General features: G+C 38.1%; 1 protein-coding gene across 2 annotated transcripts in view; it reads right to left on the reverse strand.

Moving 5' to 3' along the window:
• The window catches only part of Trmt11 (tRNA methyltransferase 11 homolog), a 50,416-nt gene that overhangs the window by 8,801 nt on the left and 18,194 nt on the right, over positions 1–23,421 (reverse strand). For both annotated transcript variants that reach the window (XM_038340285.1, XM_038340286.1), the window contains 5 exons: positions 19,804–19,884; positions 16,615–16,779; positions 15,091–15,163; positions 14,839–14,970; positions 5,020–5,140 (listed from right to left, as the gene is read on the reverse strand). In XM_038340285.1, the coding sequence (XP_038196213.1) occupies positions 5,020–5,140; positions 14,839–14,970; positions 15,091–15,163; positions 16,615–16,779; positions 19,804–19,884 (572 nt within the window). The remainder of the gene's footprint in view (positions 1–5,019; positions 5,141–14,838; positions 14,971–15,090; positions 15,164–16,614; positions 16,780–19,803; positions 19,885–23,421) is intronic.

Raw genomic sequence — 23,421 nt, forward strand, 5'->3', positions numbered from 1 at the left:
GCAGGTACATATGCTCTACTACATGATGATGTTGATGTATTTATCTTTAATCAAGTATCTATTGTAGAGGAGACTAGAAAAGTTGCACGCCTTTGTTTTCTTTTTTCTTAATCTCGAGGTTCTGGAGAGACATGGCTCCATGGTTAAAGGAGCATATTATTCTTGCTGAAGACTAGAGCTCAGTTTGCAGCATCCACAATGGGTGGCTCACAACTGCCTGTAACCCCAGTTCTAAGGAATCTGATGCCGTCTTCTGGTACCCATGGACACTTGCACATACATGGCATACAAACACAGACACACATACTCACACAGAGATGCATGCATGCATGCACACATGCATTCTCATACACTTACATATATACGAATAAAAATAAATCTCTTAAAGAAAAAGGTCAAGAAAAACCTGTGAAGTAGCTACTCTAGGTAGATTTCATCTGGTTCTAGTAGGTACTGGCAGAAACCATTGAGAGCATACTGATTTTAGGTGGCTTGCACTGAATGCATTGTCCCTTGTATACACTCTGTTCTAATCTAGAGATTTCTGGAAATTAGAACTCTTTTATTCTTTTGGAGATCAATATTTTTATTCAGTGAATTTTATATACAAAAAAATGTTTCATAGAGTTATCACTACTATACACAGTACCACTAACTGTATGTCAATGAGAAGAGGAAAATTGACCTTAGCAAAACTTATTACATCCTGTCATGGCATCCTGAGTACACTGGCTAAAAACAACAGGGAAATTAGGAGTATGTTTAAAAGAGGTTAGGATTCAATGCTTAAGAGTATTTGCTGTTTATCTATTTTTGCAGTAGTTAAAATGAACCCCTAGGTCATGTGTGTGATAGGCAAGCATCTTGTCCCTAAAGAGCATGCACAGACCTTTAATATCAACACAATACAAAGGTAGAAATAAGTCCAGATAGAAGATTATGAGATGTAGGAAAAGGGTCAAATTTCAAGGATAAAGACAAGTTTTGTTTTTAAGTCTGGTGTTCACTTAGTCATCAGTGTGCCAGAGGAAGGCTCTTCATCTCTGAAATGGTGACATCTCTGAAATGGTGACATAAACTCAAAAGTTTACAGACAAGCACTGAGAAAACAGGGCACTTAATTCATTTAGTCTGTAGAATATGTCAATGAAGGATAATAACAAATAATTCATTTAGTTTCTAGAATATATCAATGAAGGATAATGAAAACAAAACGAGGTTCTTCTTATCAGGTACCTTCATAATATTGACATTGTTATCAAGAGCTTCTTCACAATTCACATAAAATAAACAAGTCTAAAACTATAGCCAACAATGTAAAGATACAAATATTCATATTCAGTAGACCAATGTTTATGGCTTATTTCTACATTTTAAATGGTGGGAGAATACTTCAACAACATACAAGCAAGCCTAACTTTAAACTGAAGTTAGACCAAACAACTGTCTAGTCAAAAGCAAAAGTACATGAAGTGCAAAAATCTAAAATTAATATTCATTCACTGCCAAGATCAACAGCACTGAACAAGCCTGAGAACAATCTGTCAGACGTGACTGTTTGACAATTCTATGTTTGCCTGTGTTATGAAGGGCTGCTGCTCTGATGTAACTGCAGACATTCTTCGGCAGGAAAGAGAAGGCAGAAGTGAAGCAAGGAATTAAAAACAAACATGGCAGAGTGTCACATTAACAAGACATTAACAGTTAATCCCACACTACTTAAGACTTGCTAATGGAGCCTATACTAATGTGACCATTAAGAGGAGGCTTTCCTTATTAAAGAAAAATCAATTTCAGCATGTGTGGTGGGGCAGCACTGGGACAGAGGCAGACACACCTCTGAACTGGAGGCCTGTCTCATCTACAGATGAATTCCGGGACAGTCAGTGCTATACAGTGAGACACTGTCTCGATGCACACAGGCACACAGGCATGCACCTGCTTCAAACAAGAGCAAATAGAAAACAAGAAGCCAAGTCAGGAGCAGTCCTGTTTTTACAGGTTGAAAACACCAAGGGAGATGAGCTTATTTATCATTTTAATATACAGTAAGAGTTCTCAGAAGCCCACCTTTCTTTGACTTTGAAATAAATTTGCTTACAGAAGTATAAATTTGGAAGAAAAACAGACTTTCTTAAACTAAACTCAGGAGAAAGCATATATGAAATTAGTTCACAGAAGATCCTAGTTCATTGTTTGTTCCAGTTTCTGTAAAAACAGAAATGGCCAAGAGTCTTCTCCACAGCTGGGCAATTCCATGGGACACAATTTATGGAGAACTGTTATTTATGTAGGCAAGTCATGAAGGAAGCTCATGTTACATATTTTGCTTTTTGCTAACAAGAATTAAAGCTATAACATCTATAAGTAATATTTGTTTTGTTTAACTATTTCTTTTGTTCTGGCACATAACACAACAGCTACTAGTATCATTCATTACTAACTCAAATGATGATGTTAAATGTTATAATCTATAGAAGCTGTAAAACTACTATTAAATGTTCCAACACCTCACTTCCTTTAACATATCAAGAGAAAAACATACAAATCCATGAGATGCCACTGACAGGGAACGGAGAGTGGCTCAACCAACAACCAGCCTATTAAGCTGATTATGGTCAGCATTAGGGACTAACATATCCCCCCAATGCTTAAATAAGCCCTACTTCAAAATCTAACTATTTTTCAAGACAAGGCCCTTGAGGCAGTAATTAAGGGTAAAAGATGTCGTAATGGTACGCCTTAATCCACTGTAACCAGTATCTTTGTGACGACGAAGAGACAACACGGGCAGGCTGACCAACAAAGGCTGTGTGAGGCACTGCAACAAGGGAGACACCAGGATGCCAGGAGAGCAGTTCCACCTCCTAGAAACCAACCTTTGCACTTCCCATTTCCACAAACGTGAGCTAATTCTCTAATTTAAAATACCCATTCGCTCATAAATATTTATACAGCAATTTATCAGCCTTTATGGAATTAAACCTATAGAGCCCCAGTTCTGTCTTGTATCACATAAACCAAGAACTTGAGTGTCTTACAAAGCAAACCGAGTCCAGAAACTTAAACTGTGATCCTTTTTCTATTCTCAAGTCTTTTACATATTAAAAGTTACACTTATTTACTTATTTCATTTGGGAGTGGCTGCATGTGTCACAAATCAGAGAACATCTTGTGAAAGTTGACTCTCGCCTTCCATCAGAGTTCTAGGAATCAAACTCAGGTCATCAGACTGTGGTACTTCTACCTAGAATAAACAGCCCTGAGAACAGCACAAGTAACTCTGGGGAAATAGAAACTTTAGTTGGTACATGGAAGTAAGCCTACAACTGGAAGCATTTAACACATCACTACCATCAGACAGGTGGCTTTGAGTCAGAGCGGCCAGTACTGATCAGTCAACTGCAATGGGCAGTAAGAAACAGGGCTTCTACTGGATTCAAAATGGACATTTTTGAAGGTTGTCACTGTGCCAATAGATATAGAAACTACTCTTGGGAGCTTCTGAACTGCAACGTTCTAAACAACTAATGGTACATTGTCATACTTGGGACAGGACTTGATTTCTACAAGGAACTCTAATTAGGAAAATTATCCAGTACAAAATGTGTAATATCAATGGTTTAGTAGTGATATCCCTTCTTAAATGTAAGTACACAGATAAGCTTTAGGAACACACTGGAAAACTGTGTCCATCCCATAAGTATCTATTGTCTAAATAGTAATTGCGGAGATGAGGCTGGGACATAAACAGGTGGCTGTTGTGTTTTTTAACTACTACCTCACATTCTCATAACACCACATATATCCATACACCCAAGCATAAAAATATCCACACATCTAGTAATGAACCATCAACTACTTATCTAGATGAATACCTTAGTTTCCTGAAAAGTCTTGATGTTGGAGGATAATTACTGAGGATAATTTATACATGCTGAAAACTTTATAAACATTATATAGTAGTAAAAATGATTAACTAAAACATTTTGCATAAAGTAACATAAATGCCATATTTTAGGAGAATCTACTTAATAGATAAGAACAAGATAAGGAGGAAGATTGGAATCTGTCAGCGTAAACCAATTATGTGCTAATAAGAATCTAAATTAAAGACAGATAACAAATGGGAAAGGGATGAAAGATGCAAAGTGACAGACACAAAAGGCATTGTATCAACTACTACTGTGAAAGACCCATAAGATATAAATTAGATGATAATCAATCAAATGCAGAGTGGAGATGGGCAGTAGAAAATATTCAGGCACAACTGTTCTGCTTGCCCTATTAGAACAAGGCTTGTCCAAACAGCCAATACATTTGGAGAGCCTGTCAGTTCAGAGAAGAACAGCACAAAGGACATTTTGTCCTGGTACTGAAGTGGCATTAAATGAGGTACTGGTTACATCACTTCTAATTTAGATCTCTAGATAGAAAGTAATAAATGTTATTAAAACTTAAATATAGTGTGTGTTTGTGAGAGAGAGAGAAGAGAATGAAAGAGAGACTGTGAGAATGAGTGATTGCTGACACTGTACTATAACAAATGAGGATATTTTACTGTTTCCTTAAAGAATCATTGTCTCAATTAAAATTTACAATTCAGTCAGTAAAGTTGCCACCGAGCCTGATGACCTGAGTTCAATCCCCGGAAACAACATGGTAGAAGGAGAGCACCAACTCCCTCAGGTCTCCTGACTTCTACACGTGAGCCATGGCATGTGTGTGCATGTACACACATTCTTAATAAATACACAAAACAACCAAGTCTGTAGTCATAGAGTTCTGCTTTTGCAACACAACACCTAAAAAAGCCCATGGCATCAGTGAGTGTCTTCTGCTCTTCTAGAAAACCCCTCTATCCCACTCCTACAACAACCAAATGCCACAAATTTCCTCAACTTGCTTCTTCCTAAACTCACCTATACTATAAAAATCAAGAGTAGTATTTCCAAATTTTACTCCAGGAAAACTATCTAGAAAGAAAAAGTTTCAAAAAAATAAATGTAGGCAACATACCTCAAATTCCTTCACCTTTTCCATTGTGATCAAGCGCCTTGCTGTGTGACTGGAAAGCTTCTGCTCACAATTGCTAATAAGTTTCAGGCAAGGGTGCCAAGGCACCATCTCTTCAGTGTACCTGAAGACAGAAAGCCAACAGTTAGGAAAAGCTCACGGCAGCAGTCACACAGGCACCATGGAAACCAAGTTCGGTGCCCACACAATCCATAAGTCATCTACTTGTACTTTACAAATACTTTATAAGTACTGGTATCAAAAACTGAATTTAAATATGTTAACCCTTGAAAGGAAGGACAGGACAGACAGTGAGAGACAGTGAAAGGAAAACAGATGGAGAGAGAAGGGAGGGAAGAAGGGAGAATCTACCCATATGTTTTGATGAAGAATGTCAAACCAAAGAACTACAAAATGGTGATATACCTTAATGGGGCCACAAAAGCAGATTAGACAGAAGTACATTCCATAGCACACCCTTGACAGTCAAGAGGACTGACTCCTCTAGGGATTTTTATAAAGTCTACAATAGCTTGCATATACTTTACACTGAAAAATGAAAACATTCCTAAAAAAGGCAAATGATAATGAGACTTCCATTAAATATGTAAATAAGCCTAAAGTTCTCTATCAAATAATTAACAAGAAGTAAACAATACAGACTGTATGAGTCCCAGGGTCACATTCACTAGGAATAACACTGGACAGAACACTGAGTGGAGTGAGTGTTGCTATAGGGTGATGTGCTACATGAACAGAGATGATTGGCATCTAGAAAGCAGGCCAGTGAACACACCTGGCAAGAGTCTAGCAGAAGGAACTAGTGATGGGGAGAACATTGATGGAGCAGAGTGGAGAAGAGCAGCAGGAAGCACCCCCTCCCAAATTGTGTGGGTTCCTGCAGAACACTGACTGCAGGTTTTACTTTCCCTTTGAAGCCTTTATGTTTTTCTGTAGTATCTGCACATTTGTTACATGGATTAACCTTAAACCTCAAACTAAAACTGAGAAAGGTACTGACTACGCACGCACCTTGAACCCAGCCAGCTGTTCTCATGTGTCAACATCACCCTGCTCACTGCTCTTGGGGACTCTTCCATGTCTCTCTGACCTTCAACTTTCTCCCCGTCACTGCCTCAATCACACGCTCAAAACCTTCAACACTCACTCACCAAGCACGTTCATGCTATACTTCACTCCATTATCAGGGGAAGGAATTCTCTTGAAGTCATTCTTTGCTCTTCCTTAGGGCACTCATGGCCATTGCAGTATTACCTCATCTAGTAAGTCTTTAATACTTACTCTATAGTCAGAAATAACATACTTTTTAATAAAACTAATCCATATAAATTATGATTCTCCACTGGAAATATTTATGATATGAAGAAATAGGTTTCACATCATGACTGAGACTAAATTTTAAAATTAAAACAGAATCTATTAACTTTGAAATTAAACTTATATACAGCAAAATCCATGGATGTCTAAAACGGTATCTGTCATACTTGAATGTATATTTTTGGTTTTATATGGGAGGATCCTATTTTTCACTATGTAGCTCAAATTGGTCTCATATTATTATCCTTCTATGTAGAAAGGTTAACTTTTTAAAGAAACTTAAAGACCTTCTATTGCACTGAATCATGTTTCTAAAATGTCACTTAAATATACACAAATATAAATTCCTCATACTTACGCCTCTTATATAACTATAAAACAAAAAATAAGTTAAATCCAGATTTAATAAGATTTAATTTTAAGTTATATTTATGACATGAATAACTCTAATATTGCTCAAACAAGGTATCAGTAGCTAACTTTCTCTTTTAAGAGGAGCCTGGTAGGCACAAACCACAGCATTTGTTTTAAAACCATATAAAATAGTGTTTGTTTGTTATAACCATAAAGGAACATTACTGATTGCTAGCCTCTTACACTCCTCCTCTGTATCTTAGACTGGTTGTAGGACACCTTCCTCTCCATACTATAATCCAAGGATTCATTCAAACCAGTAGATATCTGCAACAACACTACTAATCTCCAGTATTTGATGTGGGATTCCCCTGAGTATGCTGTGAATACCATTGGTGAATAAAGAAACTGCCTTGGCCTGTTGATAGGGCAGAACTTAGATAGGCAGGAAAAACTAAACTGAATGCTGGGAGAAAGGAGGCAGAGTCAGAGAGAAGCCATGTAGCCCTGCCAGAGCCAGATGGAACTTTACCCATTAAGCCACAGCCACGTGGCAATACACAGATTATTAGAAATAAAATGTAAGAGCTAGCAGATAAGAAGTTAGGGCTAACAGGCCAAGCAGTGGTTTAGTTAATACAGTTTCTGTGTAACTATTTCAGGTCTGAGCTGCCAGGTGGCCAGGAAACCAACAAGCGGCCTCCCCCACAACATGTACTCTGTAAGTCACCTATAGATCACTCAGAATACTCAATATGATAGAAATGCAACTTGCTATACTGCACAGCTTTGGAAATGGCAAGAATAAAGTCTGTTCAGTACACGTAAAACTACTATGGTAGCCCAAACTCCATTTTGCATCTAAGATTGGCTAAATCCAGATGTAGAAACAAGAGATATGGAGAACTAACTGTATATTAATGACCAAATCAATGAAACAACATACTTCAAAATAACATATTGGAAAAAAACCTAAAATAGCAGCTTAAAAAACATCTTTGGTGTATATAAATAGTGTACTTCGTATCAGAAGACTGTTTGAAAACTGTTAAGTCTATATTTTGCCTAGACAATTATAATAATTCCTGATTCAGTTTTTATTAATATTACCCTATAATTTGTTATCTATTTAAAACTAACATCAGCCCAAATAGGCAAATCCACACAGATTTAGATCAGTGGTTGCCAAAGACAGGAGGGGTGGCTCTACACTGGGTTTCTTCAACAATGAAAATGTTTACAGTGTGTGGGGGGGAGGGGGGTTATAGTGGAGATGGCTGCACAACTTTGTGGAAATACATAAACCACAGGAAAGAAAAGTGTAGAGTAGGAATTTCATGAATACAAATTACATTCCAAATTTTTTAAAAGCAAAAATAGCTGTATCCATAAGCCCCTAGATTTTTCATGAATCAATTTCATAGTCACCTATTTCCTTGTAAAATTTCATGTTTTAATTTCTTTCTGTCATCAATCTCACCTGCCACATGAGAAACAAACTGTGAGCTTACTGACTATTCTTAACTGTTTTTTTTTTATTTATTTTTTCTTAACTGTTTAAGGAATCATTCTTTCCTGTTTCCTTGATAAAGATAAAAAACAAAACAAAACAAAAACATGTTCTCTTAATTGATATGAACTACCAGAAACTATGGACTACATTAGAATATATTCCCCAAATCTTAATTTGAGACATGTTAGTAGGCCATCATTTATTTTCTATGCGTCTGTGAGAGTACATGTGTGTGTGTGTGTGTGTGTGTGTGTGTGTGTTCACCACCTACATGTGGGTTTTCTAGAATGCCACAGAAGATTCAGAACTGGAGTTGCACACCAGTGATGAACACAGCCCAGTGGAGGCTATGGGAACTGACCCCAGGTCCTCTTGAAGAACAGTAAGCACTCTAACTGCTAAGCCATGTCTGCAGCTCCCATACTTTAACTGACAATAATAACATATAGTTATGGGGTATAATATAAAGTTTTGATATTTGTATGTCACATTCTTTATTACTTTATTTAGTGAGTGTGTGCAAGCAAGCACCACAAGACACCTGTGAAGTTCAGAGAACAACTTTTAGGAGTTTTCTCCTACCACATGGGCTCTGGGAATCCAACCACAAGTCACCTAACCTGTGTAACAAGCACCTTAATCCACTGAATCATCTTGCTGACCCTGCCATCATGTTCATCGCTAACAGGAATAGATGGATTTTGTCCTTCACAATAGAAGCTTCTAATCACTTTAGGAGTTAGCTGGCACAATGAAATTAGATAACAAAGTTGTATGATGTGATTTGGTAGCCTAGATTATCTCAGGATGACGTTCTCTAGCTCCATCCACTTACTTGCAAATTTCATAATTTTGCCTAATGGTTAAATAATATTCTGTTGTGTAAATATAACAGCTTTCCAGCTTTGCTTGAGTACTTTCTTCTTACTGGCCTTTTATATGTTTGTATACTATGTCTTTTTTTTTAAATGATAGCTTGTTTTCCTGCTTGTTCTCCAAAAAGAGAAAGAAAGGAGTGTGGAATTTCAGGGGTGGAGGGAGCAGAGAAGATCTAGGAGGAGTTGGGGAAGGGAACATGGTAATCAATATATTTCCAAATTAAAAAAAAAAAAGAACAAAAGAGAAAGAATTGATAGATTTTTACACCTAGGTAGCCCAGCATGACTTGAAATTCACTATATAGCTCAGGCTGGCTTTGAACTTGAGATTCTCCTGCCTCAGACTTCTGAGTGCTAATATTACAACCATGTGTCTTCATACCCAACTCTTTGTCTACATTCCTGCAGTTCTAAGTATTTGCTCATTCTTCCTTGTATAATTTATTAGAATAGAAAAGTCACTGAAGAAATAAACAGTAACTACTTTTTAAGGTCTTTATAAACAGCTTGAATCTTCGAATTTCTTTAGGTGAAGTGCAGTAAAGGCTGTCGTCTTCATACAACATGCCTGTGACCCTCTAGAGATCACAGCAGCTGTGACTCATGTTATGAACACTGTCCTATAGGCACAATGTGCCACTGTGCTAGTGACAGTGTCAGCAGCTGCGCACAAGATTGGGCCCATTAACCTTCTGTCACAGAGGGAGGAGCTCACTGGACCCCACATCTCCCCAAGACTCACAGGCAATGATTACTAGAGGAGAGGCTTAGGTGATGGAGGAAGGTCATCTGTCTATCTTTCATTGGTTAATAAAGAAACTGCCTTGGCCCTTTAATAGGACAGAAAATTAGGTAGGCGGAGTAGACAGAACAGAATTGTGAAAGAAAGAAAGCAGAGTCAGGCAGATGCCTCAGGCAGATGCCATGCCTCTCCTCTCTGAGACAGATGCAGGTTAAGATCTCTCCTGGTCAGCCACCCCTCGTGATGCTACAGAGATTACTAAATATGGGTTAAAGCAAGATGTGAGAATTAGCCAATAAGAGGCTGAAAGTAATGGGCCAGGCAGTGTTTAAAAGAATACAGTTTCCGTGTAATTATTCTGGGGCTAAGCTAGCCATGTGGGAGCCAGGTGGAAATGCAGCTCATTCTGCACTTAGGAGGCCCCACCCCCATGGATATAAAGACAATTAACAGCTGCTATGGGAGACTGTTTTGTTTCAGCCATGTAGCGGTACATAAGTTGCCTAAGTTTCTGTAAATAAACCTAATTAAAATCATTGTTTTAACCAAGCTAGACATTTCAGGGACTGTTTCTATGATCTGTTGTTGGGACTATGTTTGGGACAAAGAGACATTTATTTGTTTGTGTCCTCGGAAAGGAAAGTTCACACAACAACCCACAAAAGATCTCAGACCGGGTCTGTTAATGCTCCCTCACCAAGATCAGTTTTTGTTCTGAGGGTGTCATATCAGGGCTTTAGGAGAAGAAACGCAATACTTAGCACCAAAGAGGCACAGGGAAGATCCAAAGCTCAGTGTGGGAAAAGCTGCACTGTCCTTCCTATAGCTGCTAAAACATTTAACCATGGCTCAGCTGTCTTCCAAGAAAGGAGGAATTATAATGGGAAATGTGCAGATGGCTGCCATCTTTTATGGCTGCCCTGATTTGATTAGTAAACTAAATAAAGATAAATGGAGGCAGACAGAGCCTTACCACTTCTTCCAGCTGAGTGGGAAGGGTCCAACTAAAAAGAGTACATGTCACATAAATACTAAATAGTGTCTTCTGGGATCCAGACATTTGGGACGTGTGAGTAGAATCAAATAGTGACAGGCAAAGAGGTGAACATGGAAGAGAACTGGGAGTGAGAGAAGTTCTGTGTCGTGCTCAGTCCTCCAAAGAAGGCAGGACTGTATGCACTAGAAGTTAGTCAATCCAGTAGTGATATCGGGACTGTGTGGCTTTGCTAAGCCCCTAGTGTGTCTCATCTTAATGATGTAGGAGACTCTAAGGGTCTTAGTGATTTAGGCTGTCCTAAGTGCTCCATCAATCAAGATGGATTAGGAAAAACAGAGTGGATGATGGGTTCTGTCTAGGTCAAAGGCAAATGTGGCAGGGATTGTGTAGAGCTGGAATTTCCAAGAGGAAAACTAACAGAAAACCAAAAGTGATTATGATTTCTCTAAGTCCCAAAAGCCTGAACAGGACTTTACCAACGGGATTTACAAAATGAAAATACCAGGGATTCCCACTATGACAACTCATAGAATCTCTGAGATTCTATGGAATGGGAAACACCATAGCCACTTCCCTAACACAGCAGAGAAGGAAGCCTATAGAAGAGGACAGTGCAACGGGAGCGTCCCATGCTGAACTGCAGATTATGTGCACTTAGACAGATGATGGGGCAGGGGCCTACTGTTTCCTGCGGGACCCCAGAAGCACTAGGAGAAATAAGCATCAGTGAATGGACGTGGAGACGGCGTAGTGTAAGCGAAAAGGAGTGAGTGTGTCCTAAGGACGGGGAACTTCCCCTGGGGATGGAGAGTCAAATGTGGCCCATGGAGGGGCAGCAGAAGAAAGCAGCACAAGAACAGAGCCAGTCAGACCCTGGAAGAAGACTCCCTGGCTCCCGAGCCCCAGGCCAGGTGATAAGCACAAGCCTGTAACTCTTGTTTTTTTTTTGGGGGGGGGGGGAGAGGGGGCACATTAAAGAAATACTCCAGAGGGAGGAGTTGGGATAGTTCACAAAGAATGATTAGAGACTTTAAAAATCTTAGGGTAATGCTCTCCATCCATCCACTCTTGTTGTCGTGAACACTGCTCTTCTGAGAAAAGAACTGCAAGAAGTAACGGGGACTTTCTGTGCACTCTGGGCCTTGTACTTTATTGACGCTAGGTAGCATGTGCTTGGAAGGAATGGACTGCAGTGAGCCCTCAGGGATCCTGCCCACACTGTGTAAAAAGGTCTCATTATATAGTGCTAATCCATGTGTTTTACAGATTTAAAGAGGCATCTGAAAGGTAGGAAAGTACACCCCATAGGAGCAAGGATGGGAAATATCTGGGACAGGGTGTAGGGGTCAGATGTGCAATGATATTCTAGGGTGTTTTATAGCTAGACAAGGTATAGGTAATACATAATGAGTGACTGAGAAAATCCTACAACAGTCTATGCCTGTAACATAAAACTATAGCTAATGACTGTGAACACAGGCATCTGACATGAGGGAAAAAAGGCACACCTAGAAGCCCTAAGGCAACTAAACAAAATCCCAGTACCAGGAATTCCGGGATGCTTCCCTATGACTGTAGACCCAAAGACCTCACACAGAGGATTTTGCCATTTATATTAATTGCATATGAGAACTGGATTGTAAGAGTCTCGTATAATGCCTAGAGTCTAATGAGATAAACATAGTAATGGATGATTCCATACCGCTAAATATAAATGAGCAAATGAAGGAAAGACTTGTACAATGAAGACTCACAAATGCACAAAGAACAACAATAGTTTATCACTTTCCACAACAGTAAAGCAGTGCTGTTTGTAATACAATGTGAGAAGCAAATCAAAAAGTTGTCAATGTGAGCAGGACTTTGATAGAGAAGATGGTGTCACTTTTAGAAATCTGCCATAAAAGAGGAAATTATGACTCAGAGTAAAGACCCAGACAAAATAAAATGGCCAGATGATCGAAATTCAGATGATTTATAAAGGTGTCAGATACTAAGATCAATTTTACGATGCTCCCACAAAGAAAACATTTTTGCTCAGTCGAGTCACAGAGGAAACGTCACAAGTCCTGGTGAGGGCTGGGACAGTTTCAATGAGGATGGTCCCCATAGATTCACATATTTGAATGCTTGGTTCACAGTAGGTAGAACTGTTTGGCAAGAGTTAGGAGTTATAAGTGAGCAAATGCTCTCCTGAAAATTGTAATAAATCCCTATCTATAGCTGCACAGACCAGACAGCGGGATACACCACTGGGAATAAGAAATGCAATTAGCTGGGCAGCTTTGAAAATTTGGGTAACTCACAGTACTTCTTGAAAACAATTTTCCTTGTTTTCTAAAATAAAGAGGCTAAATTACATTTTTAAGATTATTATTTGTGAGTGTACATGTGTATGTGTGTGTGTGTGTCTGTATATGTGAATGTTTTGCCTGTGTGTGTGTGTGTGTGTAGCATGTGTGTGCCTAGTGACTACAAAGGCCAAAAGTGGTCATCTGATCCTTTGGAATTGGAGGTACAGTTATGAGCCACCTCTGTGCAGTGCTGGGACTTGAACCTGGGTGTTCTGTAAGAGCAACAAGTACTCTAGACATCTAAGAAAACGTAAAGCCAGTGTTAAGTAATCTGGATACGTGTACTTATCAACTGATAAACAAATGCATAACTAAAGCTAGGTCAAAGTCACTTCAAATAAATGTTTATAAAATAAACAAAAGCTATACACCTTCCAAATCCTGAGGTACCTAACCCACCACTGATACCAGTGTCTTCAACCGCTTTTGAACAAATATATATTGAAAAGACAGGTATTAAAATACTTAATACCTTTCAAAAGATTTCTGTGGCATTTTAAAGAAATAACTAAACCATAATCTTAGTACTGTCTTTCAAACTTAAGAACTTATCCTTTTTTAAAAAGTGTGTGTGTTTGAGAGAGAGATACAGAGAGAGAGAGAGAGAGAGAGAGAGAGAGAGAGAGAGAGAGAGAGAGAGAGAGAGAGAGAGAGAGAGAGAGAGGATGACTGATGACTGGGAATCAATTCTCTCCTTCTACTATGTAGGTCCTAATGACTGAACTCCAATCACCAGGCCTGACAGTATACTTTGATCAACTGAACCTCTCTCTAGGCCCCTTTAATACCACATCTTATTCAGACACCTTCTCTTCATCGATGCACACAGCTCTATTCAACAGTTGCCAGTTATTGAGGAACAAAGCCAATCATGTTCAACATAAACAGCTTTAAATATATGCACGTTTTTATCTTGGTTTTAGGTTGTTAAAAATATTTATTGCATTTAAGGTAGTCCTAAGAGGCAGGTAAGAAAGCCAGTACTAGAAATAACAGGCAGAGGAGTTACTCAGGGACATTTCTGAAAACGACTTGTGTTTTGTTACTAGGCAGCAGCTACTAAACATCTATGATATACCAGACACTGAGCTAAAGGGTTGAAAAACTTTTTGGGCAAAGAGCCAAAATGCAAATATTTTAGATTTTGTGGGTACATATATTTCTTACAACTATTTTTTAATATTATATAGCCTAGACTAACCTCAAAATCAAGAGGTAGCCATGTTGACCTTGAATTCTGACCTCCCAGCTATGCCTTCCAAGATAACAAACATATACTATCATGCCCAGATTTTCTGGTACATAATCTTTTGTGAGTTTTCTAACAATTAGCTTTAAAAAATGTAAAAAAGTAGTTATGCTCAATCACCATATAAAAACAGTATGAAAAGCCTATCTGTCCCAAAGGTGGTGGTTTGGCAAATACCTTACATTAAAAAGTTCAAAAACACCCAACTAATAAGAGGAAGGGGACTATTTTGGATTAGTATATAAACAAACCAAGGCTACTGATAAACAGCAAATATAAAAATAGGAGCAAAGTTAGAGATGAAGAAACAAGGATGATTACAATACATCAATACAATACAAATACAATAGAAAATACAATAGAAAATAACTACAAAATAGAAAAATAGACTACATACTCCGGTGTGTATACTGGTAACCAATAGACTAGTCTTCCACCCAGTACGAGGGTCTCAGCTGCAAAGTTTAACAGGTCAAAAAACATATCACTCAGATGATAACTCAAGGAGACAGGAACGTGGCTTTCTGGACTAACAGAGAACAAATATTACAAAATCAGTAAAAAGTTTAAAACTGCTCACAGTCATTATAAAAGAAAAAATCAATAAGTTTTTCAAAGTAATAACTCGTTACATTTAAATTTCACTTACCACTTTTCTATTCCCTTTGGTATTTCCTTCTGTGAACCTGACCTTCTTGTAGATTCTCTGATACCATATGGAGCTAGGCAGGAAAAAACAGCAGGACAGTCAAGTCAACCCATCGCCAATGAGGGACAGGTACATATCACGGGCGATCAAATGTGATATCCACGGAAGGAAAAAAATCATCACCCATGCATCATTCCACTTGAAAATATTTAACAAAAAATGCTCAGGAAGGACAACTTTGTCTTCAAAAATGTCCACAATATAAAGACACAATAAGATTGTGGACATATTGTTAAGTAACAAAGGCCCAAAATTATTAAATGCAATGTCTGCCTCTGAAGTAGATCCTGAATTCAAGGAAAAAAGTAGTTCATAATATTTGTGGTTCAACTAGCAAAACTGGCTAACAAACTGTGATTATTGTGTTAACTTAGTAAAATTGATTGCTAATCAAAAAAGAAAAAAGAAAAAGAAAATCATTAAGCCAGGCGGTGGTGACACATGCCTTTAATCCCAGCACTTGGGAGGCAGAGGCAGGGAGATCTCTGTGAGTTTGAGGCCAGCCTGGTCTACACAGCTAGTTCCAGGACAGCTAGGGCTGTTACACAGAGAAACCCTGCATCAAAAAAACAAGATAGATAGATAGATAGATAGATAGATAGATAGATAGATAGATAGACAGATAGATAGATAGATAGCTATACTGTGACTAAGATACTATCTTTTTTCTCAGAAAATCGACAATAAAGTATAGGAAGAAAAATACCATACTAGGAGAAAAAAACAGTAAGTAAATTGTCATAATGTATATTCACAATGGCATCTTAATGCCGTAAGAAATTTCTTGTTAGATTTGAAATCCTCTAAGGCAAAGAACAAAAAATGGCTGAGACAAAAGGTCTTAACTTTGCATTCTTTACCAATTACTACCAAAATTTGTAATTTTTAATTACAAAAATTTTTACAAAGATTATTAGCGACCCTGTGAAAAAGGCACATCTGTTTTGACGTCTCAAATGCAGACGATTCCCCAGCACAGAACCTAAGTTTTCATGTAGTGTTCTAGAGCTAGTGGCGCAGGAGCCCAGCAGTTTGCACAACCCAAATCTCTCTATGTCCAGAAAGAAGATGCTGGTGAAAACAGGTGCTACACAGGGAGGCTCACCTAAATGGAAGATCGCTGAAAGCCCAGAGATTGACACAGAAACCACAAACAACACTAGCTATAGTTGATACACTGATGGCCAGGAAAAATGCATGACTAAAAAATAAATGGGAGGGAAAATGGATGGCAAATTATGTACAGACAGGAAATAAATGTATTTGCTAAAATGAAACCACAAACCCTTAAGTACTAAAATTAACAACCTGCCTTCTCGTCATAATTTTTGTATTGATTTTGAAGGAGAGTGGGAAGAACCCTAGCACAAGTGGGCGTTTCTCATGTGTTGATATATTTTATACTTAAAATGTACCAATTTCAGAAAACTAACTCCCTTCCTACTTTGTAGAGAATAAACTCACGATCTGTGATGATTGCATCAAAATACGTTCCTTTCCTCCAGGAAGGCTTAGAGGCATCTGAAACCAAGACATCAAGATAAAACTTCTCTAAGCCATACTGACGAAGATTTGCCCTGATGTTTTCATCTGGTCCTCGCCATTTCTGGTTTTTTCTACTAGCTTTTCCTAAAGAGAAAGAAAATGAAGGTAGAAAATTATTCTATCAAACAGAGCATCATTCTTTTCTTTAGTTTAGCTGAAAATACTTTATGCCCATGCAAACCCACGTTTACCCACATAAAATGTGTGTTCGTTTGTAATCTTAATTGTATGCATACAATTAAGCAAATATTTCACCTTATTATTTTGAACAGTAAAATGCACCTTATTAAAATGACCAATACTTCCCAAGTATGAAGTATTCACCAGTAAGATACATAAGTGAGGAGAACATGGACCTAGCCTACAAGAATAGAGTTCATGTTGAATGAGTGATCAGATAAATGAAACAGAAATGAAGAATGCTAACTTGTGAAACACAGCAGCTTTGACCATGAAGAAGGCAGACACACAGAAAAATTACTGATGAAAAATCAGTATACGCAGAAAAAATGAAGAAGCTCAAAAGCTAAAACCTAAAGGAAAGATGATAATCATGTCAGTGATAAGATTAGAGAAACCCCCCCAAAAAACCAGCTTAATGAATAAAGTCTGAGATCTATAACCACCCCCCATACACACACACCATACCCATTACACATACACACACGCACATACACACACACACACACACACACACACACACACACTACACATACACACATCCAGAAAATGGCACTAGCTAAAGAGAGAATACTTGGGTAGCTGAACTCTGGAAAACACACTTGAGCCATCAGTATTTAAACAAGTGGAACCGGTGAGAATGAATAAATTTCAGCCTAGGTGTCGGCTACCCAAGAGCTTGCTCTAGTGTTACTCTTATTCTTAAGGCAGGGACGGAACTCACAGAAACCCTCCTGCCTCTGCCTCCCATAGCCATGCACCACCATGCCCAGCAATTATACACTTTTGTATTATGATCAATTTTACAGTAAAACAAAACTTAAAAAGAAAATCAAAAGGATTCAGTATGATAAAAACAGGGATTAGAAAATGGACGTTGGCTAGGCAGTGGTGACACACACCTTTAATCCCAGCACTCTGAAGGCAGTCTAGTCTACAGAGAGAGTTCTAGGACAGCCAAAAAAAAAAAAAAAAAAAAAAAAAAAAAGGATGCCAAGAGAAAAAACAGTATGTAAAGAGAAATGAAAGAAAACCCCGGGTCTTAAAGAGACTGAAATAAAACTCTCAGAAGAGGAAAAGCAACACCCAGTGAGAACATTGTCCCGGAAAGAAGGAAGGCTTATGACAACCAACACTGCAGAACAGGGTGGCTCTGTGCCCTCCGTGGGCATTCTGGGCTAAATGTTGGGCACAGGTGCTCCAGGGTCACAGATGATGAGAAAGTGAGACTGAATGCAGACAGCAGGTTTCCAGGCATGTGGGCAAAAGGAAAATACAGCTAAAATACAGCTAAAGGGACCCTACAGGACTGACAGGAAAGGCTTGTAGCTGTCCAACTGGGAAAAACACGAGACGGTATAACCTAAGAGATCAGAAACCGGGAGCAAAGGACATACCTAGCAACTGGAGACTCTCTAAGAAACTCTCCTCAACTAGAAATCTACTCCCAGTAGACTTAAAGGTATGAAATAACTTTTCAAGACTTTAATAAATAAAAATGTCTTAAAATCTGTGTGGGATAATTTTCTTAAAGCAAATGTCTTGTGTCTACTGGCAATAAGCTAGAGCAAGTCTCACCACTTTACTTAGTCTAACAGTAAAAAAGACAAAAAGAGTATCTTTTTCTAAATCGCCCATTTATGAAAAATGTTCAAAACTATAACTTTGTCTTTCCTTAGTATTATTAAGCTCTTTAAGACTCAAGACATAGTGTAACAAGCTATTAATTCTGCACACAACACCACAGCTTCAGCAACGGAAAGTATAATGAAACCTCACCTTTAACCTACACTGAATGAAGGAAATTGAAGAACTCATTCAAGATACAAAAGAGGAATACTAGCAGAGAGGCAAACAATTTCAAAATCATGAATTTACTTGGTAATTTTAATACTACCCCATTATGAGAAATATACTTTTTCACTCTGATTTAATGCCATCCAATCACAGACCATTAGTGAAGATTTCCAATTTTTAGCTATTTTCTATAACTGCCATAAAATCAAAGTGGATCATGTTTCAAGTTACCCTCATTTAAAGGCAGAACCTTTACATTTGTAGACACCTCAAGTGTTTCAAGCAGATCACAAAAAATAAATTTTTAAATGTTATTCAAAAACTAAACATTAATCCAACCCATCTTCACAGCATGATTGCCAAGTAAATCAATGATGATAATCCTAAACAGAGACTACCTATGTTTTCTTTCTTTTTTTAAATTTATTTTTACGTTCATTTTGCGTGCAAGTATGTGAGGGTGTCAGAAGCCCTGGAACTGGAGTGACAGACAGGTGTGAGCTGCCATGTGCATGCTGGGAACTGAACCTGGGTCCTCTGGAAGAGCAGTCAGTCAGTCAGTGCTCTAACAGCTGAGTCAGCTCCCCCCATGCTTCTTTACCAAGTGCTTGCTGACTACAAAATGGCCACTCCACCTTTTCCTTCCCAACACTGAGCTTCACAACCTCAGCTCACCTGTTTTGTTTTGTTTTGTTTGGGGTAGGAGGGGGTTCAAGACAGGGCTTTTCTGTAGTTTTGGAGTCTGTCCTGGAACTCACTCTGTATGTAGATCAGGCTAGTCTCAAACTCAGAGATCCACCTGCCTGTGCCTCCTGAGTACTGGTATTAAAGGCGTGTGCCAACACAGCCCAGCTCAGTTTGCCATTAAAAAAAAAAAATCTCTTATTAGGATGACAAGTTCCTGACTGGGGATAGTGAGATTTTTTTCTATTCATCTTAATATTCTTCTAGTTTACCTTGCACACGCTGAGTGATAATGTCATAAGATGGAGACACTCAAGGAAGTTTTGTGGTAAAATTACACTAAGATGTTGCGCTTTAAACACTAGAATATCACATAAAACTACTTTATTATTTTAAAGGACCATTTGGCTTAACAACAAAGATGTCAACACCGTAAGTTCTACTCACCCAAGCCATGAACCGTGTTGTAGTCAATGTCCGTCCCACACACATATGCACCAAAGTGAGCAGACGCAATCAGGAGCCCACCTGGAAAACCATACAACTGTGACTATCAGCAGAGAGTCCCACATTGCTCCGGTCCTGATTTAATCTGATCCAGAGCTTTGAACTAGCTGCAGGCAGAGCACCCTGGAATGACACCAAGCTAGTCAACTTAGCAAGGCTTAGAACTGAACAAATAAACCCGAAACTGAACAAATAAACCCGAAACTGAACTCACTAAGTTGGCCACAAAGCAGAGAATCAATGTATATCATGGCATTGTTATTTCATACTACCTAAGGAACATTACTTTTTTGTTCAAAATAATGTATATTTAAACATTTTCAGATTACCTTAGATTATTAAAAAAAAACATTTTGCTCCCTTTTCAACATGGACATGCAAGTCTATAAACACACAGATTTAAAATAAACTAATAACTGGATTTGAGTTTCAGAAAACTAAAGTGAACATATTTCACACAGGCAATACTAACTTTTAGAAGCTAAAACATGTAATGTAATTATCTCTTAGTACACACTATAAATATGAATTTCTGAGTAACTTATCCAGTTAATAATATAATTTTTCTATTAAACAGTGCTATGACTGAAGTAAAAATAATGTTCCAATATAAACTGACCAGACTAAGGAATATGACAGATGTGACCAGTTCAAATATGAAGGAAAGTTCTAACAATTAAAAATGAAATGCTTTAAAATAAAAACAAATATTTTTAAAATTTTAAGAAAAATTCATACTTAAATAAAATACAGTATTTTTATTAAACTGCACATTTTTATGTATTCAAATTAAAAAATGCTTTTCGTGCTTGATCAGTCCCCAATTACAATACAGAAAGATGACAGCAGAGTAGAAATGAGAAATTCACTTTTAGACTATAAAATGTGCACAACCTTGGACAATGGGCAAACTTTAGGGTTTTCCTTCCCACCCTTTTAAAATGTAACCTCTAAAATTAAGATGTGCAATGCCTTCATAGGGTCAAGATATATACATATCTTCATGGGGTCACATATCTACAGCAATTTAGAAATAGTCAGGGAAGAGTATTCTGAAAACGCACTAACTAGTTTCCTACTGTGTCCCTTGAAGAACGCTGGACTCAAAGCGCAGTAGAAACCAAACCCTAGGTCTTCTCACACTAACCCCGGAAGCATTTGTGAGATGCAGTGTAAAAGAGACCTCATAGTTCTTGGTCTAGACGGGATGGTCCGTAGTCAGAAAAAGTACTAAGTATTGTGTGATGGCTTGTGAGCCTCACAAGGTCACTTCACCCAAATCACAAGGCATTACTGCAATTCTGCCGATCAAGGCAGATACTCACCTAGAAGAACTAGTTGTCAAGGGAACAGAAAAGCTTCCCTGTGCTTCCTTAACCAGAACCTTATCCATTGCTTAGAGGGACTTTTGAGAAGACTCAATTTACAGTACACTGCTGAAAGGAGACGGATAAGCTGTTAGACTCACCTGTTACCTGGTGGCTTTTTAAGCTTCTAACTTTTTAAAAATAAAATCATAATCAATTGGTTTCTCTGAGTTGATCACTGTCAGTCATCTATTGCTCTTTCAGTTACAGCAGTTTCCGTATTTTGTTAATACCTTCCGTGGAATTTTCTCGGGCAAATAGGGCAGTAAAAACAGAGGGTGCTGTGTTGAGAAGGCAGGAAAATGACTCACCCATTTTTGCTATCCAAAGTAACATATGAATACCACAAACGGGGGTCAGACTAACACTCACTGTCTCAGTTTCTTGTTACTTACACAGTAACCGTTTTAAGATTAGTGTAATATAAACAAAAGAATACAACGAGCGGAATTTATTCCATACTATAAAACTTAATTTAGGAGTTTCATCTCTGGAGGGCTAAGGGGAAAGCTTTGAAACTATGAGGAAATGTGAAACTAGTCTTTGGCTTTGCTAACGGGGTGGGGAAAGAAAAAGACGCTGGTAATTCTGCTGCCATTACTTTTCACTGTCTCTAAATGAACTAGCAGCCTGAGCGCAAGAATACTGCCAAAAGAGCCCTAAATTCTCTAAATGAACTAGCAGCCTGAGCACAAGAATACTGCCAAAAGAGCCCTAAATTCTCTAAATTAACGAGCAGCCTGAGCACAAGAATACTGCCAAAGCAGCAGCACAGCTAGACCAGCTCTAGGATTTAGGAAAAGAAACTACAAAGAACTATCAACTACTGTAATGCAGAAAACACTGTAATGACCTACTGAGAACTACTTCCCAGTCCTCTTTTCCATCCTACAGTTTCCTCTCAGGACCAAGTCACTACCCTCACCTGGAGCGCAGTCTGTCATTCTTGAAATGACAAGATTCAAAAGGAGGGGTAGGATTTTCCTTACACCTAGGATCTCCCTTGGGTGGACTCTTAGTACTTAAGAAGAGTCAAAGCTATGGCTTCAGAGCTCTAGGCCACATAAAATAGTGAACACACACTCATCTCAATCATTTTAATTATAAACAAAAAATTATACATTTGCAAATTTAAGCTGCAATCCCTTTGCTGCTGCAATAGCAGCAGTTTACGAATATTTTAGAAATCAACCCAAGAGGGGACTAGAAAATGAGTTCATAGTCAAACTCTTCATCATTTAGTATTAGCTACATCTAACATGTTCACCAAAAAGTATCCAAGTCCATAAGAAAGTAAAAATTAAATAATGATAGTAGAATAGCAGTCCACTGAAGGTCTACAAGTTTTCAAATATCATTCTAACATTATATGCATACATTAACTCCCTCAATCTTTATAACATATTACTATGGCTAATTTACAATGACAGAACTGCAATCTACACAAGAATTTTGTCCGAAGTCACCTTGTTAGGAAAGTAAACTCACACTATATATGCTTTTCTTTATACTCTAGTATCTCCTCTAGGTCAGCACCAATTGAAGTTAAAAAATATATTTAGTTTATATTGCACTAAATTACTGGTATAGTTTTAGATGTCAAATGCCCTTCACAGATGAGTATGCATAAGTGTTGGTCCTCTGTCGGGCTTAGAAGGAGGGCCTTTAGCCAACAGGGTTATTCTAATGAAGAGGATTGTAGAACCCAGACCTTCCTTTTGCTTCTTGGCTATGAGATTAGCAGCTAATTCTACTCTGTGTCCCTTAACCCTGTCTTGACATCAAACAAGAGCCTACAAGCAATGGTCTGCCCACCTAAAAGTAAGAAGCAAAAAATAAACCCTTTTCTTTGTAAATTCTATCATGTATTTCGTTATAGTAACAGAAAGTTTATTAGCATACCAGCTAGATAAAATAGAAGCACATTGTTTTACTAAGCAAATTAGGTAAAACTGTGTATCCAGTTCATAATAGTTCACACCAACATAGGTGTTGTATATTTTTCATGCTAACCTTAATAGTGTACTTTTTGACCACCGAGAGTGGACGCAATAGGATGTTTCCTCTCTCCTCAGAAAATGATAAAAATGTAATATTTTAAAGGTGACTTAAATGAGAATATATTTGCCAAAACAGAAAGGAAAGTGCATTTCTGCAGGTTAGAATGTAACTCCAAGCAGCAGCAAACTGT

The sequence above is a fragment of the Arvicola amphibius genome, chromosome 8 (genome assembly GCF_903992535.2).
Source record: "Arvicola amphibius chromosome 8, mArvAmp1.2, whole genome shotgun sequence".
Taxonomy (NCBI): domain Eukaryota; kingdom Metazoa; phylum Chordata; class Mammalia; order Rodentia; family Cricetidae; genus Arvicola; species Arvicola amphibius.